This window comes from Ursus arctos, unplaced genomic scaffold (genome assembly GCF_023065955.2).
Source record: "Ursus arctos isolate Adak ecotype North America unplaced genomic scaffold, UrsArc2.0 scaffold_21, whole genome shotgun sequence".
Classification (NCBI taxonomy): Eukaryota; Metazoa; Chordata; class Mammalia; order Carnivora; family Ursidae; genus Ursus; species Ursus arctos.
Genome location: NW_026622886.1, coordinates 49,325,189 through 49,342,308, shown reverse-complemented (window position 1 = coordinate 49,342,308; position 17,120 = coordinate 49,325,189). Strand labels below are relative to the sequence as shown.

At 61.2% G+C, this 17,120-nt stretch overlaps 1 protein-coding gene across 1 annotated transcript in view; it reads left to right on the top strand.

Moving 5' to 3' along the window:
- Positions 1 to 17,120, top strand: part of LRP1 (LDL receptor related protein 1) — a 79,767-nt gene that overhangs the window by 47,146 nt on the left and 15,501 nt on the right. The window contains exons 29-56 of the mRNA XM_026500211.4: positions 167 to 394; positions 630 to 804; positions 889 to 983; positions 1,173 to 1,322; positions 1,467 to 1,607; positions 1,934 to 2,068; positions 3,918 to 4,049; positions 4,292 to 4,426; positions 4,504 to 4,633; positions 4,753 to 4,879; positions 5,285 to 5,436; positions 5,546 to 5,670; positions 5,963 to 6,340; positions 7,636 to 7,825; positions 11,224 to 11,428; positions 11,801 to 11,993; positions 12,719 to 12,844; positions 13,057 to 13,185; positions 13,481 to 13,600; positions 13,792 to 13,905; positions 14,180 to 14,329; positions 14,416 to 14,538; positions 14,798 to 14,914; positions 15,098 to 15,226; positions 15,482 to 15,604; positions 15,694 to 15,834; positions 15,914 to 16,104; positions 16,865 to 17,048. Coding sequence (XP_026355996.2) covers positions 167 to 394; positions 630 to 804; positions 889 to 983; positions 1,173 to 1,322; positions 1,467 to 1,607; positions 1,934 to 2,068; positions 3,918 to 4,049; positions 4,292 to 4,426; positions 4,504 to 4,633; positions 4,753 to 4,879; positions 5,285 to 5,436; positions 5,546 to 5,670; positions 5,963 to 6,340; positions 7,636 to 7,825; positions 11,224 to 11,428; positions 11,801 to 11,993; positions 12,719 to 12,844; positions 13,057 to 13,185; positions 13,481 to 13,600; positions 13,792 to 13,905; positions 14,180 to 14,329; positions 14,416 to 14,538; positions 14,798 to 14,914; positions 15,098 to 15,226; positions 15,482 to 15,604; positions 15,694 to 15,834; positions 15,914 to 16,104; positions 16,865 to 17,048 — 4,338 coding nt within the window. The remainder of the gene's footprint in view (positions 1 to 166; positions 395 to 629; positions 805 to 888; positions 984 to 1,172; positions 1,323 to 1,466; positions 1,608 to 1,933; positions 2,069 to 3,917; positions 4,050 to 4,291; positions 4,427 to 4,503; positions 4,634 to 4,752; positions 4,880 to 5,284; positions 5,437 to 5,545; positions 5,671 to 5,962; positions 6,341 to 7,635; positions 7,826 to 11,223; positions 11,429 to 11,800; positions 11,994 to 12,718; positions 12,845 to 13,056; positions 13,186 to 13,480; positions 13,601 to 13,791; positions 13,906 to 14,179; positions 14,330 to 14,415; positions 14,539 to 14,797; positions 14,915 to 15,097; positions 15,227 to 15,481; positions 15,605 to 15,693; positions 15,835 to 15,913; positions 16,105 to 16,864; positions 17,049 to 17,120) is intronic.

The window sequence follows — 17,120 nt, the reverse complement described above, 5'->3', positions numbered from 1 at the left end:
GCCGCTGTAAGACGATGCAGGGAGGTGACGCCCCATGGGGCACTTCCTGATAGCCAATGGCCAGCAGCACGTGGAAGGCACCAGAAGGAGGAGGGACCCTCCTTTGGGTGGGTGGGAAACCTGAAGGTAGGGGACTGCCCTCAGTGACCTGCCGCGTGCCCTGCAGAGTTTAAGAAGTTCCTGCTGTACGCACGTCAGATGGAGATCCGGGGCGTGGACCTGGACGCCCCCTACTACAACTACATCATCTCCTTCACGGTGCCGGATATCGACAACGTCACGGTGCTGGACTATGATGCCCGCGAGCAGCGCGTCTACTGGTCCGATGTGAGGACACAGGCCATCAAACGAGCCTTCATCAACGGCACGGGCGTGGAGACCGTCGTCTCTGCAGGTCCTGCCCTCACCCTGGCCCCCTGGTGTGGGCACCCCTCGCCCGGCCCTTCCTCCCATCCCTGGTCCCCTTGGTCCTGATAATCCTTTTCCAAATCCTCTTCCTTCTCAGTGCTCCAACCCTGGTTTCCTGATCCCCGTCCTCTCCCCCAAACCAGGCCAGTCCCCCACTTCCTCCAGCCTCCTGACCTATGCCCCCAAACACCCAACCTCCAACTCCCCGCTGTGCCCCCCAGACTTGCCAAATGCCCACGGGCTGGCTGTGGACTGGGTGTCCCGAAACCTGTTCTGGACAAGCTACGACACTAACAAGAAGCAGATCAATGTGGCCCGGCTGGACGGCTCCTTCAAGAATGCGGTGGTCCAGGGTCTGGAGCAGCCCCACGGCCTGGTGGTCCACCCGCTGCGTGGGTCAGTCCCAGGCCCAGGGTTGGGGAGTGTGGGGTGTGGGGCGGAAGCCGAGGGGTCTGACTTGACCTTCTCGCACCTTCCCAGGAAGCTCTACTGGACCGACGGGGACAACATCAGCATGGCCAACATGGACGGCAGCAACCGTACCCTGCTCTTCAGTGGCCAGAAGGGCCCTGTGGGTACGAGCTTGCTTGCCTGTGCTGCAGCTCTTCCCTAATTCCTCACTCAGGAGACCCTTGGGGTCCCTCAATTGCCCCTCTGTCTCCCGAACTCCTAGCTTAGTGCGTGTCCTCACCATCCTACCCCAAGACCACACATCCCCCGGCCCAGGTGCCAGGCTCCCTGGCAGTGACATGCACCTCTTCCAGGCCTGGCCATCGACTTCCCTGAAAGCAAGCTCTACTGGATCAGCTCTGGCAACCACACCATCAGCCGCTGCAACCTGGACGGGAGTGGGCTAGAGGTCATTGACGCCATGCGGAGCCAGCTGGGCAAGGCCACCGCCCTGGCCATCATGGGTGAGGGCTGCTGGGTGCGGGCACGGCTGGCCGCGGAGAGGCCGGGTGGGGCTGGGCTGGGCTGGCCTGGGGGTGGGGCCCTCCCCGGTGGGGCCCTCCCCGGTGGGGCCCTCCCCGGGGTCTCATCCCCTCCTGCCTCCCCAGGGGACAAGCTGTGGTGGGCAGACCAGGTGTCAGAGAAGATGGGCACGTGCAACAAGGCTGACGGCTCGGAGTCCGTGGTGCTGCGGAACAGCACCACCCTGGTGATGCACATGAAGGTCTACGACGAGAGCATCCAGCTGGGTGAGGCGGGGGCGGGGCCGCGGGCAGGGGCCGGGATGCAGAGGGGAGTCCCTGGGCAAGAGGTGAATGGGAATGGGCACGGGGTAGACTCCGTTCAGCACCGGAAGGGGCTTGTCTTACTCTCACAAAGGTACCAGACGTGCTGACAGCCACCCCGGTCACGACAGCTAGGGGCCTGTCGGGACAAAAGACCTGGGTGGTGACCCCCACAAGGGCCAGGGTGAAGGCAGTGACCATCCTGTCCCCGGGCAGCACGAGCCTGACACTGAGGTCCCGAGGGGGGCCACCTCAACCCTTTCTTTCTCTGTGCCTCCCACCCACCCCAGACCATGAGGGCACCAACCCCTGCAGCGTCAACAACGGTGACTGCTCCCAGCTCTGCCTGCCCACGTCCGAGTCGACCCGCTCCTGCATGTGCACAGCCGGCTACAGCCTCCGGAGCGGCCAGCAGGCCTGTGAGGGTCAGTGCCCCGCGCCGCCCGGGACCCCGGCCCTGACCCCTGCTACCCTCCCACCCCACCTGCCCCCACTCACCCTGGGGACAGGACTGCACTTACCACGTATTGTTACGTGCCTCCCTGGTTAGGTGCTTAGTAAGCCCCCACCGTGCTGGGTGCTGCCAAGGTCCCTGTCCCTGTGCCGCAGTCTTAACCAGAGATGGGGCTAACACGGACAGGAAACTGGACCATGAGGTGGCCCTCCGGGGCCCGCAGGAGGGCTTTGGAGACACAGATGGTGGCAGGCAGCGCCAGGGCCAGCTTCACAGGGGAAGGTGTGCTGTGAGCTGGGTTCTACAGGACAAGCAGGATGTGAGTGCGTGGATCGAAAGAGAAAGGACAGTGAGGCACGGGGTCCAGAGCAAGAGGGAGATATGTGCAGGAGCCCCCGCCACCTGAGGCGCCAAGGGCGAGGGGAAGGCAGAGTGAGGGGATCATAGGTGATCGGCTGGGGGGTAGGGCGGGCCTCCCGTGAGTTCTCAGCGAGGAGTGCCTGGAAGGTGGTGTTCGGGCCAGATTAACCTGGCGGCAGAGAGCCGGCCGGATGGGGGAGGAGAAACCGAGGCAGTCAGACCAGTTAGGAGGCAGTGAGCCCAGTGTGAAGAGATGGGGCCTAGCAGCTGGGTTGAAGAGAAGGGGTGAGACTCAGACATTTCACAAGAGCTTGCTGACTGATTTATGAATTTGCCCCAGGACAGCACTTCCCAAAGTGCGCTCTGGGAACCTCCCTCTTTGATGTGGGTAGATGTTACAGAAAGAAGCACTGGGTTGAACAAAGTTTAAGTGTTTTTTGCTGCGGAACCTCTCAGAGTTTTGGATATACTCATCTGCACTGAGATTTTTTTCTCAAAAGAAGACCCTCATGTTTGCGGTTGCCCCAAACTCCCTTGACCACGAATCCTTTTCTTCATGGAGCCTGAGAAACCAGAGCCCCCTGGGGGATTCATCTGGGGACACACTGTATCAAGAGATAAAGGCAGTGGAGGATTCTGGCTCACATTGATAGTGGCGCACCATAAGAAATAGGAAAACAGAGGGGCGCCTGGGTGGCTCAGTCAGTTAAGCGTCTGCCTTCGGCTCGGGTCATGATCCCAGGGTCCTGGGATTGAGTCCCACATTGGGCTCCCTGTTCAGCAGGGAGTCTGCTTCTCCCTCTTCTTCTACTCCTCCCCCCAACTTGTGCGCACTCTCACTGTCTGTCTCTCTCGCTCTCTCACTCTCAAATGAATAATTGTTTAAAACCTTAAAAAAAAAAAAAAGAAAAAAAAGAAGAGGAAATGGGAAAACAGAATGAGACTGGCTCAGGAGTGAGGAGTCAGGGATGTTGAGTTTTAGGTGTTTGAGAGAGGCTGTGGGATGGCACAGGCCAGACTAGGGAGGACAAAGAGGAACCCAAGGTGGAAGTCTTCACTGAGGAGTCATCTAGTTCCATTGTCTTGTCTGAACCTCTCCAGGTTCTCCCTAACAGCTTTGGGGTTCCTGGGTTGCACTGAGTGAAGCCGGACTAAAGGGCCCCCTTTGGGAGAGAGAAATCCAGGTCTCTTCTGCCCTCTAGTGGGAGCTAGCAGTCTTGCAGGTGCTTCCCCAGAGTGGCTCTCCTTTCCCACCCCCCCACACCCCGTTGACCAGGTGACCTCCCAGCCCAAGCTGAAGGCCTCAGGCTAAGGTTTGTGTATCTGTGTGTTGAACAGGGAGGAGTGAAGGCTGGGAGAAGATATCAAAAAGAAGCAGAGAACAATAGGTTTGAGAGTGACAGACCCCAAGCTTAAAGGGGTGTAGGTGAGGCCCATGCCTGAGTGTCCTTGTGTTTCAGGTGTGGGTTCCTTTCTCCTGTACTCTGTGCACGAGGGAATCCGGGGAATCCCCCTGGATCCCAATGACAAGTCAGATGCCCTGGTCCCAGTGTCGGGGACATCCCTGGCTGTCGGCATTGACTTCCACGCTGGTGAGTGGTTTGGTCGCAGGAGGGAGTGGGACATTACCTTGGGGGTGATGTGCTCTGGGAGCCCAGTGAAAGGCTGCCTGACCACAGCTGGAGGCTACCCCTAACCTGCTCTAGCTTCCCTTCCAAGCCTCCTGCCCCCGCCACCAGCACTCACCTCCATCTGGACTGCCATTTGATTCTGACCACCCCCCAACCTTTCCCCTGCCTTGTGGGACATCCCATGTTGGCTCCTCTACCTCCAGAAAACGACACCATTTACTGGGTGGACATGGGCCTAAGCACCATTAGCCGGGCTAAGCGAGACCAGACATGGCGTGAGGATGTGGTGACCAACGGCATTGGCCGCGTGGAGGGTATCGCCGTGGACTGGATCGCGGGTGAGTAGGGGCTGGAAAGGGACCAGGTACGTGCATTCCCACCCAATCCGCCTAATCTCCACCCATTCCCTCCTCAGGCAACATCTACTGGACCGACCAGGGCTTTGATGTCATCGAGGTCGCCCGGCTCAATGGCTCTTTCCGCTACGTGGTCATCTCCCAGGGTTTGGATAAGCCCCGGGCCATCACTGTCCACCCAGAGAAGGGGTGAGAAGCTGGACAGGCTTTTCAGTCTGGCCCGGATCTGGCCCAGTCACTCTCCACAGCCCACACTGACTCCCTAGTCTAGGGACTGACCCCCCACTTCTGCCTCCTCTGCCTCCCAGGTACCTGTTCTGGACTGAGTGGGGCCAGTACCCACGTATTGAGCGGTCCCGGCTGGATGGTACTGAACGCGTCGTGCTGGTTAATGTCAGCATCAGCTGGCCCAATGGCATCTCAGTGGACTATCAGGTTTGGGTGCAGGCTTGGCCCTGGAACGATGGGACATCTGGACCCCATGCTCTGGGGGGAGGCGCCCCTTACCCTATGTTCTGCTCCCCATTGACTCTCCCTGTGATGAGGCCCTATTCAGTGAGGAGATACGGACCCAGGGTAGTCTTGGCATCTTCTGGCTCAGTTCCCGACCCAGAGTAGGACTCCTGCCACCCCAGGATGGTAGGGGGGCCGTTACTCAGAAGTGAGGACTGAAGGCATGCCTAGAGGTTGTCAGATCCTCAGAGGATGGGGAGGATATGGAGGAAGAAAGAGAAAGACACGGGAGGCAGGAGTGAGCGGGACACGCCCTCCGGCCCAGGACCCTGGGGCCGGTGGGGAGCACTGGGCATCGGAGGTGAGGTGGGTGCCTCCGGCCTATAGGATGGGAAGCTCTACTGGTGCGACGCCCGCACAGACAAGATCGAGCGGATTGACCTGGAGACGGGCGAGAACCGTGAGGTGGTTCTGTCCAGCAACAACATGGACATGTTCTCCGTGTCTGTGTTTGAGGATTTCATCTACTGGAGTGACAGGTGAGGGCTTCTGCCCTGGGGTCCTCCTCTGCCGTCTGTCCCCGCCCTCTTGGCCGCTGTCAACGCCCTGCTCAAGGCCTAGCCCTTCCCTTCCCTTCCCTTCCCCCAGGACTCATGCCAACGGTTCCATCAAACGTGGGAGTAAAGACAATGCTACAGACTCTGTGCCCCTGAGGACGGGCATCGGCGTCCAGCTCAAAGACATCAAAGTCTTCAACCGGGACCGGCAGAAAGGTGAGGCGGGGGCCCTGGACCAGGCGGAAGAGGCGCACAGGGGCCCCATGGCCTGGGAGTGATCCCCCGGAGTGAGAGGGGCTGGGAGAGCTGCGGGACCCACAGGGGCTGAGGAGCTGTAGGACCGATCCGGGTGCCGAGTGCGGGGGCCGGGTCGGGAGCGTCTATGCCCAGGCAGAGTGCTGCGCCAGCCCGAGTCTCCACCTTGGCGGAGACATCGGGCACCGTAAGCCTTTGCCCAAGGTGGGCCCTACCGTCCGTAACCCTCTCCTTTCCCGTGCCCTCCCGCCAGGCACCAACGTGTGTGCAGTGGCTAACGGGGGCTGCCAGCAGCTATGCCTGTACCGGGGCGGCGGGCAGCGGGCCTGTGCCTGCGCCCACGGGATGCTGGCGGAAGACGGGGCAGCGTGCCGCGAGTACGCCGGCTACCTGCTTTACTCGGAGCGCACCATCCTCAAGAGCATCCACCTGTCTGACGAGCGCAACCTCAACGCCCCCGTGCAGCCCTTCGAGGATCCCGAGCACATGAAGAATGTCATCGCTCTGGCCTTCGACTACCGAGCAGGCACCTCCCTGGGCACCCCCAATCGCATCTTCTTCAGCGACATCCACTTCGGGAACATCCAGCAGATCAATGACGACGGCTTGGGGAGGACCACCATTGTGGAGAGTGAGCCCAGACCCCGATCTTCCCGGGAAGGGGAGGGTAGAGGGCTGTGGGGAGAACTGGCACCGCCTGCGGGTAGAAAAGCCCTCAGCCAGCCCACTGGGCCCCCAATCTGAATCCCAGCTGCGACTGCCTCCCTGACAATTCGCCAGCAAATCACACTGCACCCATTATAGTTACTTGAAAGTTTCTCCTCATCTGGAGTCCCAGTCGGCTCCCCTCTTCCTCCCCCGCTGGCCCTAGTTTGCCCCCAGGCTGCACAGAATAAGCCAAGCTCTGCTCTGTGTGGCCTGTAGTCACGGCACAGGCTGCAGAGACAGGCTGGGTTCAATCCCAGACACAGGATTTCAGGCACTTGGACAACTTTCCTCTGCTGTCCAAGCCCCAGATTTCTCACGTTGGTAGAGAGACAGGGTCACCTGAAGGGCAGGTGTGACAGCTTAGCTCAGCACAGGACACGTGTGCGTGCTCCGCAGAGAGTGCTGGGATAGCACCCTAGAACAGCCTTTCGGCTCTGCAAAGTGCTCTTCTGTTGTGCTGCAGTTTTCTCTTCTCCAGGCTGGATGATAACCCCTGGTCCTTTGACTCACTCATTTGCTCCTTCCTTCATTCATCCTGGCCACAAAGACCTGCCAGACCCTGAACTAGACGCTGGTATCCAGAGGTGGTAAACATAGACCTGTCCCCTGAACCTTCTCTGGACACGTCCTGCTCCACGCAGAACACGCTTGTTTAAAAATGTGTCCAAAGCTAAACTCGATACTCTGCGATCGTAGCTTGATCAGAAGACACTGGCAAGAACTGTCCCCTCCCTTTGGGCCATTGTTGAAGCTACAGTACTTCGAATAATGCAGCCTTCTGGCAACCACAGCATCATAGAGCTGGAAGCCGCGAAAACCCGAGTCTTTTTCTCTTAAGCTATGGTTCCACTACTTATTGTGCACTTAATTCTTTGACCGGAGTTTCAGATGTTTAGGAACAGTCAGCTTCAGTCGGAAGCTCCCAAGACAGCCCAAGTCGGATGTGATTTACCAAAATCCACAGAGCCATTTCTACCCAGCTGTGGGGAGATGCAGGAAGAAGGGTCAGGGAGATGGACCATGGATCCTTTGCATAGAAAATAGGGAAGGACAGGAGGGGCTGGGGGTGCCAAGGGCTGTGCTGCCATGTGCTCCCCAGCTCCCACACATCCCCTTGCAGCCCCACGTATGCCAGAGCAACGGGTGCTCCAGGCCATCCCCCCTCAGCTCTGCTGTCTGGCCCCATCCCAACCCACGCCTGCTTCCCTCTCCTTGCAGATGTGGGCTCCGTGGAAGGCCTGGCCTATCACCGTGGCTGGGACACCCTCTACTGGACAAGCTACACAACGTCCACCATCACCCGCCACACAGTCGACCAGACCCGCCCTGGGGCCTTCGAGCGTGAGACGGTCATTACCATGTCTGGAGACGACCACCCACGGGCCTTTGTGCTGGATGAGTGCCAGAAGTGAGCTGCTGGGTGCAAGGAGTGGGGAGGGACAGGCCACAGGGTGGCAGAAACTGCCCCAGGCAGCCCGGGTGGGGGGTGCACAGCAGGAGAGGCTGGCTTTCCCCTGAGATCAGCTACTTCCTTGCTTGGAGACTGGACCGGCTGCATGAACTGAGCTTCAGTTTCCTCATCTGCAATAGGACAGTAATATTTTAGGCGCCTGGACCGAGGGGAGGGTCAGGGACTCGGAAGTGCAGTCCTGGCTCCGTGATGAATCGATTCATTCGTCAGAGAGCCGTGTTCGAGGCACATAGTAGGTCCTCTGTGTTTCTGGCACTCCAAGCTTCAGGCAGAGATTGTTCACTGAACACTTGCTGTATGGAAGCCTTCAACTGGGCCCATTCAAACCGCCTACCTGGGGAGAAAAATCGTAGTGCTGGGAAGCGCTGGGACCAGCACAGGACTGTATGTGACAACCAAGAGGGATCACAGACGCCGAGCTTTGGCCCTGGGTACAGACGTGGAAAGGCCAGGGAAGGGCAGCCCAGACACAGGGCAATGATTTGAGCAACAGCCAGAGGAGGGAGTGCTCTAGGCAAGGAAGTGCTGTGAGGGGCTTCCCCCATGCCCAGTCAAGGGGTTCCCGTGGGCAGGAGCAGGCCTGAGGATGGCCCAGGAACCTGGCTCAGGTTGCAAGGGAGTCCAGAGCACAAATCAGGAGAGCTTGTGAGGAAATACCCCGGAGGCGGTGCACAGCCCTGGTCTCCACCTGCTCTGCTCTCCTGCACGGCCAGCTCCCCCCACCCCCCACCGTTTCCAATGTGTGGGCCTCTAGCGAACCACCCCCTCACCTTAGAAATCCTGGCCCACGTGAGAGCAAAACTGTTTTCGCTGGAACTCAGCAACCCTTGGAATGTTTTCCCAAAGCTTTGCTAGGAAACTAAGGGACAAACAAAACCCAAAAGCAGCTACTTAGAAACGGTGAGTGTACGGAACCTAGATTCCTTACGCTGATGTCACTCAAGTCCAGCCCCAGCCCAGCCTGCCTGGCCCTGCAGACCAGCACAGGGGCCCTCTCTCGGGTCTGCTGCACCCTGGCCTGCACGAACGTGGCTCATGACTAAGATCCTCTCTTCCCCTCTGTGACCCTTGGTGCCTTTACCTGTCTCGGGCTGGCCCCAGCTCCTGTCCCTTATGGGCCTGGAACCTCCATGGAGGGGTGGTGCTGCCGGGCACCCTGCCTGCCTCCCACCCCAATCCAGAGGTGATGGAGCACGGTGGCTTCTGGAAGCTCCTTCATGGCTGCCCACCAGGCTCCTTTGCTCTGAGCCCAGGGGATTCCATCATTCACTCAGCAAATGGCTTTTGAGAACCAGTGATGTGCGGAGGATCCAGGGGAGGGTGAGGTGGACCTGGGCTCCACCTCGGGCCTATTTGGTGTTAGCCATGAGGCTTCAGGGAGCTTTATGAGTGTGTAACAAGGACCTGGCCCAGCTGGATATCAAGGAACGTGTCCTTAAGGAGGCGGCACTTGAGCTGGGGTCTGGAGGATGACAGGGGCAGGGCAGGGTGCAGGAGAAAGAGCTGAACTGTCAGGGAGAGGCCCTCTCTTGGCCAGAAGGAGCGAGTGTTGGGGGGGGGGGCAGTGTGCACCCAGATGAAGGGGACAGGGACCTCCTGCTGAGCCTACCCTACAGCTGGCCCTCAGGAAAGCCCCTCTGCCTGTACCTCTCCCCCCAGCCTCTGCCTGGGGAGTGGTTTTACCAAACCTGGAATCCTCAGCTGTGGGACACGTCCTTCTTCCACATGTAACCGTTTGTCACAGAAAGAGGAAAGCCACTCCCTACTACAGAGTCAACCGGGCCCTGCCTGAGGGTATGGAAGTCCCTGGTTGAGGACCAACAAGGCCAGGAGGCTGACTTCAGCAGCTGCACCTGGGACACCCATTTTCTCCTGTGGAGGCCAGAGAGAGATGCCACCATCCTTGATGGCATCATGCCACCATCCAAACTCCCATCCTGATTCCAAGAGCCGTCCAGAACCCCCACCTCTTGCCCCAGGATGAGGGCCTTTAAAATCAGAGCCTTAGCCTCCTTACCTCCCGGGGACTTGGGAGCAGCCAACCCCTCCCCGAGTGGCAGGGAGTGTCCTTTTCCTACCTGAGCAGAGCGGCAGGAGGCCGTAGCTCAACCGCTGGAGAGACTGGGGGTGGGGGGTGTTAAAAAGAGAGAGACCTTGGAGACACCTGGCTGGCTCAGTCAGTAGAGCATGTGACTCTTGATCTCAGGGTTGTGAGTTCAAGCCCCACACTGGGTGTAGAGATGACTTAAAAAAGAGAGACCTGGAGAGCTTTGAGGAGACATGTCCACCAGCCAGAAGACAGCTCTGTGTCCAGAGCAGCAGAGGGCAGAGGACAGGGAAACATCGGGGCAGGAGGCAGAGGCAGAACTGACTCTTCTGTGTCTAGGTGCTTCTCAAACTCCAGGGTGCATGCGGCCTGTCTGGGGAGTGCTGGAAAGTGCTGGTTCCCCGGCCCTACCCCAGGCCTCACCGAGTGTGAATCTCTGGGACAGAGGACCCAGGGATCAAGATCCACAGCAGGTGGTCTGAGGATGACGCTGTCACACCTAGTGTAGTGGCCGAGCAGTGACGCACCCCCATCTCCTGAGCCTCCCCCCTCCCCCCACAAGGAGCACAGCGTGGCCAGATCCCACCACCTCCGGTACCGAGAGGAGGCCAAGGTGCAGAGACAAGAGGCTGGTTCAAGGGCAGAGCTAGTAAAGGGCAGAACTGGGGTTCAGACTCCAAATATGTGAAAGCCTGAAATGATGGAGACGATGGTTTTCCAGAACTTCTTGAGGGTAGGATGCGTGTGTCCCTAGCACTGGCACACACTAGACATTCACAAGGGTTTCCTGGATGCCAAGCGAAAAGCAGTTAAGAATAAAAATGGGAAATAGTCATGTGGCATTTGCCGGCGGTCATTAGATGAACATTAGCTCTTAATCCTTAAACCAGGCTATGCGGCAGGTAGTAGTGTGGGCCCCACCTCACAGAGAAGGACTCTGAGGCGCTTGCTGAGGGTCCGCTCTGGTAAGTGGCAGAGCTGGGGTCGGAGCCCAGAGTCTGCCTTACTGGGCTACCCTGTCTCTCAGGAAACGCAGATGGTCGTCTCACAGACACTGAGAAACACGTGCGCACACGTACCCACACAGAGACTCTGCGGCAGCCAGGCCCCCTCCGGGCACCGGGGCCGTGTTGGCCTTGGGGGCTGTGAGGCTGCCTGGGGTGCTGGTGTCTCGTTCATACCCTGGCTGACCCTGGAGCTCTGGTCAACTCTTGGCCCTCGTCCGGGGCCCTCCATGGCAGACACCCCAGCTTTGACTCCTGGTCTCTGTGGCCCTCCCTCCCCCCAGCCTGATGTTCTGGACCAACTGGAATGAGCAGCACCCCAGCATCATGCGGGCAGCCCTGTCGGGAGCCAATGTCCTCACTCTCATCGAGAAGGACATCCGCACCCCCAACGGCCTTGCCATCGACCACCGCGCCGAGAAGCTCTACTTCTCCGATGCCACCCTGGACAAGATCGAGCGGTGCGAGTATGACGGCTCTCACCGCTATGTGAGTCTGGGGGGCGGGGGGCCCATAGAACAGGGGGCTCGAGGTGGGCTGGGGTCAGGGGACGGCTGGTCAGCCAAGAAGGAGATTGCCCAGGCAGAAAGGGAGGCCACATGGTGGGAAGGTTTTGGAGGAGAATGAGGCACTGACATTGACACTTAACTGTGTGGCCTCGTGTGGCCCTCATCCTGTCCAGGCTTGGCTTCCTCCTCTGTTCAGTGAGGAAGTGGCAAGATGCCTCTGTGGCTCCTTCCCCTTCTGGGGGACCTAGGCCAAGGCCAGGCCCCCTTCACCCCCGAGGCCAGCTGCAGTGGGGTGGGGTTGGGGCAAGGGGCCCGAGCCTACCTGTGATGGGCCCTAGTGCTGTTGCCACAGGTGATTCTGAAGTCGGAGCCCGTCCACCCCTTCGGGTTGGCTGTGTATGGGGAGCACATCTTCTGGACCGACTGGGTGCGGCGAGCCGTGCAGCGGGCCAACAAGTACGTGGGCAGCGACATGAAGCTGCTACGCGTGGACATCCCCCAGCAGCCCATGGGCATCATCGCCGTGGCCAATGACACCAACAGCTGTGAGTGGGGGCGCTGCCGCCAGCCTTGCTCTCCTGCCCATGGTGCCGGCACGTGCGCACGCAAGTTCGTGCACACACACACACACACACACTACATCCTGGTCTCGTTCTCCAGAGCCTCCACGTGCAGACATACACTTGTACACCTTCACCCCCAAGAAACTCCAAAACACCGAACACTTCTCTACTCCAGCTCCCTAAAGACATCTGGGCACACGCAGACACACACACACAAGCACTCATGGCACGCCACAACTGGTCTCACCTGACCCCTTGGACACCCCAGCACATGCCCTAGTCCTTCTCCCACCCAGAACTGCACGTGCCCCCAGAGCTGATCACGCACAGCCCAGGCTCTGCCTACCCCGTGCTCTGCGTGTGCGTGCACCTGCCTTGCCCAGCGGCCCCCACCCAGGTCCCTAGCTTTCCCAGGCCTCTCACACACACTCCGGGGCCCCATCACAGTGCTCCTTAGACTTGAATCTCCCCAAAGCACGCAACGAAGCTTACATCATCGCCCTAAGAGCACACGCCCCCTCCACCTTAGGCCCACTCCAGACCCTCCCCCAGCCCTCCCATAGCACCCTTTCTGCTCCCCCAGCCATGTGCCGCCGTGCCCAGGCCGGGGCGGGGAAGCTCAGTGAAGCTGTGTGACTGGGTGTGGGTATCTTGTGTGTGCACAGCTGGGAACACTCCTAGCCCACTGTCCTCCGTCCCTGTTTCAGGCGAGCTCTCCCCTTGCCGCGTCAACAATGGCGGCTGCCAGGACCTGTGTCTGCTCACGCACCAAGGCCATGTCAACTGCTCTTGCCGAGGGGGCCGCATCCTCCAAGAGGACCTCACCTGCCGCGGTGAGAGAAAGGGGATGAGGGAGGGGGGACGCTGGTGGGGGACGCTGGGCACACGCTGGGGACCATCTCCTCCCAGACTCCAACAGCCTGGCCCCCCGAAACCTTTTACCAAGGAGAGACTGAGGATGACCTCAGTTCCGGGGGGCAGAGGGGGAGAGGCGTCCGAGGCCCCAGGGCCCTGGCTCATGAAGCTCCGTCCACACCCGCTCCAGCCATGAACTCCTCTTGCCGGGCACAAGATGAGTTCGAGTGCGCCAACGGCGAATGCATCAACTTCAGCCTCACTTGCGATGGTGTCTCCCACTGCAAGGACAAGTCGGACGAGAAACCATCCTACTGTAGTAAGGCGCCTCCTCCAGCCTCAGTGCCCCACCGTCCTCCCTCACCCCTGGCCTCCAGGGTCCCCAGCCTCAGCCCCCAGCAGCACGGGGCGTGGGAGTGAGGGGAGCAAAAGCTCCATGACCCACTCTGTGGCCAAGGAGTCTGGGGAGGTCGTGAAGGGCAGAACCACCGCTAACCCTGGGCCAGGCCCAGAGCAGGGCCGAGCAGGTGGTCAGGGGAACAGACAGGTGCAGTCTGATCAGAGGCAGCCCTCCCCCGGAGCTGCCCTGACTGGCGGCCCGCTCCCCTCCGCAGACTCACGCCGCTGCAAGAAGACCTTCCGCCAGTGCAGCAACGGGCGCTGCGTGCCCAACATGCTTTGGTGCAACGGGGCGGACGACTGCGGGGACGGCTCGGACGAGATTCCCTGCAACAGTGAGTGGGACCCCCACTTCTGCCCCACCCCACCCTTGCTGAGCTCTGGTCCCAGGCCCCACGGGGTCTGCTTCAGCATGCTCTGCGGGGGGCCTGGGCCGGTGCTTTGGACCGGGAGTTCTGGCCTGGGGTCTCCTGGCCCCCACGGGGAGGACTCTGACCTGACAGTCTCGGGCTGGGTGCTGTTCTAGAGACGGCCTGCGGCGTGGGCGAGTTCCGCTGCCGGGACGGCACCTGCATTGGGAACTCCAGCCGCTGCAACCAGTTTGTGGACTGTGAGGACGCCTCTGACGAGATGAACTGCAGTGAGTGACACCCTCCCCGCTGCCTCCTAGTCTCCCGCAGTCCTGCTCCCTCGCCTCCTGCCTGGCGCTCCTCTCTGGCTGTCCTCTGGCCCCCTCGCTCAGTGGCCTCAGTCCCCTCACAGCCCAGGCCCGGGCTCCCCGGGGGTGAGTGGAAAGGGTAGACAGCATCTCTTCCCCCGAAGGATACTGTGCGACTTCCTATAACACAAAGGGCAGCTCCCCGGGAAGAAGTGTGGAGAGAACCGAGTGTCACCTGCATCCCTGTCCCCACCAGGTGCCACCGACTGTAGCAGCTACTTCCGCCTGGGGGTGAAAGGTGTGCGTTTCCAGCCCTGTGAACGGACCTCCCTCTGCTACGCCCCCAGCTGGGTGTGTGACGGTGCCAACGACTGCGGGGACTACAGCGACGAGCGCGACTGCCCAGGTCCCGCCTTGGGCTGGGTGTGTGGCAGGCAGCGGGCAGCGGGCCCCCGAGGGTGCCAGTGCCCTCATGCCTCCCTCTCCCCCCAGGAGTGAAGCGCCCCAGGTGCCCCCTGAATTACTTCGCCTGCCCGAGTGGGCGTTGCATCCCCATGAGCTGGACATGTGACAAGGAGGACGACTGTGAACACGGCGAGGATGAGACCCACTGCAGTGAGTGACCGAATGCAGCGCTGCCCACCCACTGCGGCCACGGAGCCCCAACCACGCCCCACCTTTCAGTTCCCTCCCAGGAAGTGTCCCTTGGGAGAAGGGCACCCAGCCCCCCCCCCCCGGGGATCATCTCTCTAACTCATGCTGACCCCCCACAAAGGGATGCCTTGGGTCTCTCCCTTCCATCCTCCACCTGCCTGCCCAGCAGGGTGACCTGCCATCCCCTCCCCCATCTCACTTTGGTCTCCAACCGCCCCAGACAAGTTCTGCTCGGAGGCCCAGTTTGAGTGCCAGAACCATCGCTGCATCTCCAAGCAGTGGCTGTGTGACGGCAGTGACGACTGCGGGGACGGCTCGGACGAGGCGGCTCACTGCGGTGAGGGGTGGCTGTGGTCAGCTCGGGGGGGGGCTCCCGGGAGGGACAGACCCCCCCACCTCACCCACACATGCACACACCCTCCTATAGGAGGGGCGGCATGATGGTGGGGATGTCACCCCAACTGCCCAGCCCGCTGTGCCTGCTCCTGAATCTCTTGGTGGCTCCGTGTCCCCCCAACAGAAGGCAAGACATGCGGCCCCTCCTCCTTCTCCTGCCCTGGCACCCATGTGTGTGTCCCCGAGCGCTGGCTCTGTGACGGTGACAAGGACTGTGCTGACGGTGCTGATGAGAGCATCACAGCTGGCTGCTGTGAGTGGCTGGGGCCGTGAGGAGTGGGCGGAGGGATGGCAAGTGGCCACAGTCTCACTCGACAGAAGGGGAAACTGAGGCCAAGGAGAGGAAGTGCTTCAGCTGCGGTCACTCAAGTGGTTAGTGGCAGAGCCCTATCTACAACCGAGACGGGTGTCTCTGCGCATTCTACCACTCGGACCCCATGAGGGTCCTGGTGACAGGCAGCAGCTGGTCAGGTGGGGGCTGAGGGGCTACGTCTGTCTCCGTCCACAGTGTACAACAGCACCTGCGACGACCGCGAGTTCATGTGCCAGAATCGCCAGTGCATCCCCAAGCACTTCGTGTGCGACCACGACCGGGACTGCACCGACGGCTCCGACGAGTCCACCGAGTGTGGTGAGCCCCGTGGGGGTGACGGCAGGGGCGCACCTGGTCCCAGCGGGAACCCCCAGCCTCACCCCCTCACCCCGTCCCTCCTCCCCCAGAGTACCCGACCTGTGGCCCCAACGAGTTCCGCTGCGCCAACGGGCGCTGCCTGAGCTCCCGCCAGTGGGTGTGCGACGGTGAAAACGACTGCCATGACCAGAGCGACGAGGCCCCCAAGAACCCGCACTGCACCAGCTCAGGTGGGCCCGAAGCCCGGTCCCTCCCCAGCCTCGGCCCCCATCCCCGCGTCGCCGCTGACCTGCCCCTCCACGCCCGCAGAGCACAAGTGCAACGCCTCCTCGCAGTTCCTGTGCAGCAGCGGGCGCTGCGTGGCCGAGGCGCTGCTCTGTGACGGCCAGGACGACTGCGGCGACGGCTCCGACGAGCGCGGCTGCCACGTCAACGAGTGTCTCAGCCGCAAGCTCAGTGGCTGCAGCCAGGACTGCGAGGACCTCAAGATCGGCTTCAAGGTGTGCCCCGCCCCGGAGTGGGAGCCTCCACGCCCCCAAGGCTGGCAGGAGCTCCCGTTCGCTCTTCCAAGGGCTCATTCGGCACCTGTCTGCCAGGCAGTGTTCTAGGCGCTGAGGACCCAGTGGGGAGCAGAACCGAGCCCTGTGCTTGGTTGGGTTCTGCCTCTCTTTGGAAAGTAGAGCCAGCAAGGGCTGTGGGAGAAGGAGGGATGTGCAGATGGCGGGGAGGCGCCGGAAGTATGGGTACCCCTCTCAAGGGAGAGGCCCGACGGGAGCACAGGGTCTGGGAGTTTTCACTGTAGAGACAGCATTTAAATCCGTGAGTCTGGAGGAGACCCCCAAGGGAGTGAGCGCAGATGGAAAAGAGGGGCAGTCCAAGGCCTGAGTGTGGTGCTCAGCCCCGCCGAGGGCCGGGGGGGTGAGGGGGGACCGGCAGAGGAGCCTGAGAAGGGGCAGTTGCTGGGGCGGGAGAACATCCGAGTGAAGAGAGCCTCGGGAGAGGAGCTCCATCAGCTCTGTCAGATAATGCTCATGGGTCCGTAAGATGAGGCCTGAGCATCGCCCTCTGGGGATAGAAACTGGACGGCCATCAGTCACTGTGGTGGGAGAGCCAGACCACTGGCCCGGGCCAGCTCAGCCCCTGTTTCCTGCCTGCTCCCCACCCTGCCAGCCTCAGTTTCCCCAGCAGAGCCAGCCGCCCGGGGTGGTGGGAGGCCCCGACCCCTGCCCTTCCCCAGCCCAAGGCTCCCTGTGCCCGCAGTGCCGCTGCCGCCCTGGCTTCCGCCTGAAGGACGACGGCCGGACGTGTGCCGACGTGGACGAGTGCAGCACCACGTTCCCCTGCAGTCAGCGCTGCGTCAATACGCACGGCAGCTACAAGTGTCTGTGCGTGGAGGGCTACGCCCCCCGTGGCGGCGACCCCCACAGCTGCAAAGCCGTGACGGGTGAGCCGGGCGCTTGGAGGGCATCCGATGGCTCCGGCAGCTGGGGACCGGGGGTGCTGGCACGCGCCCCAG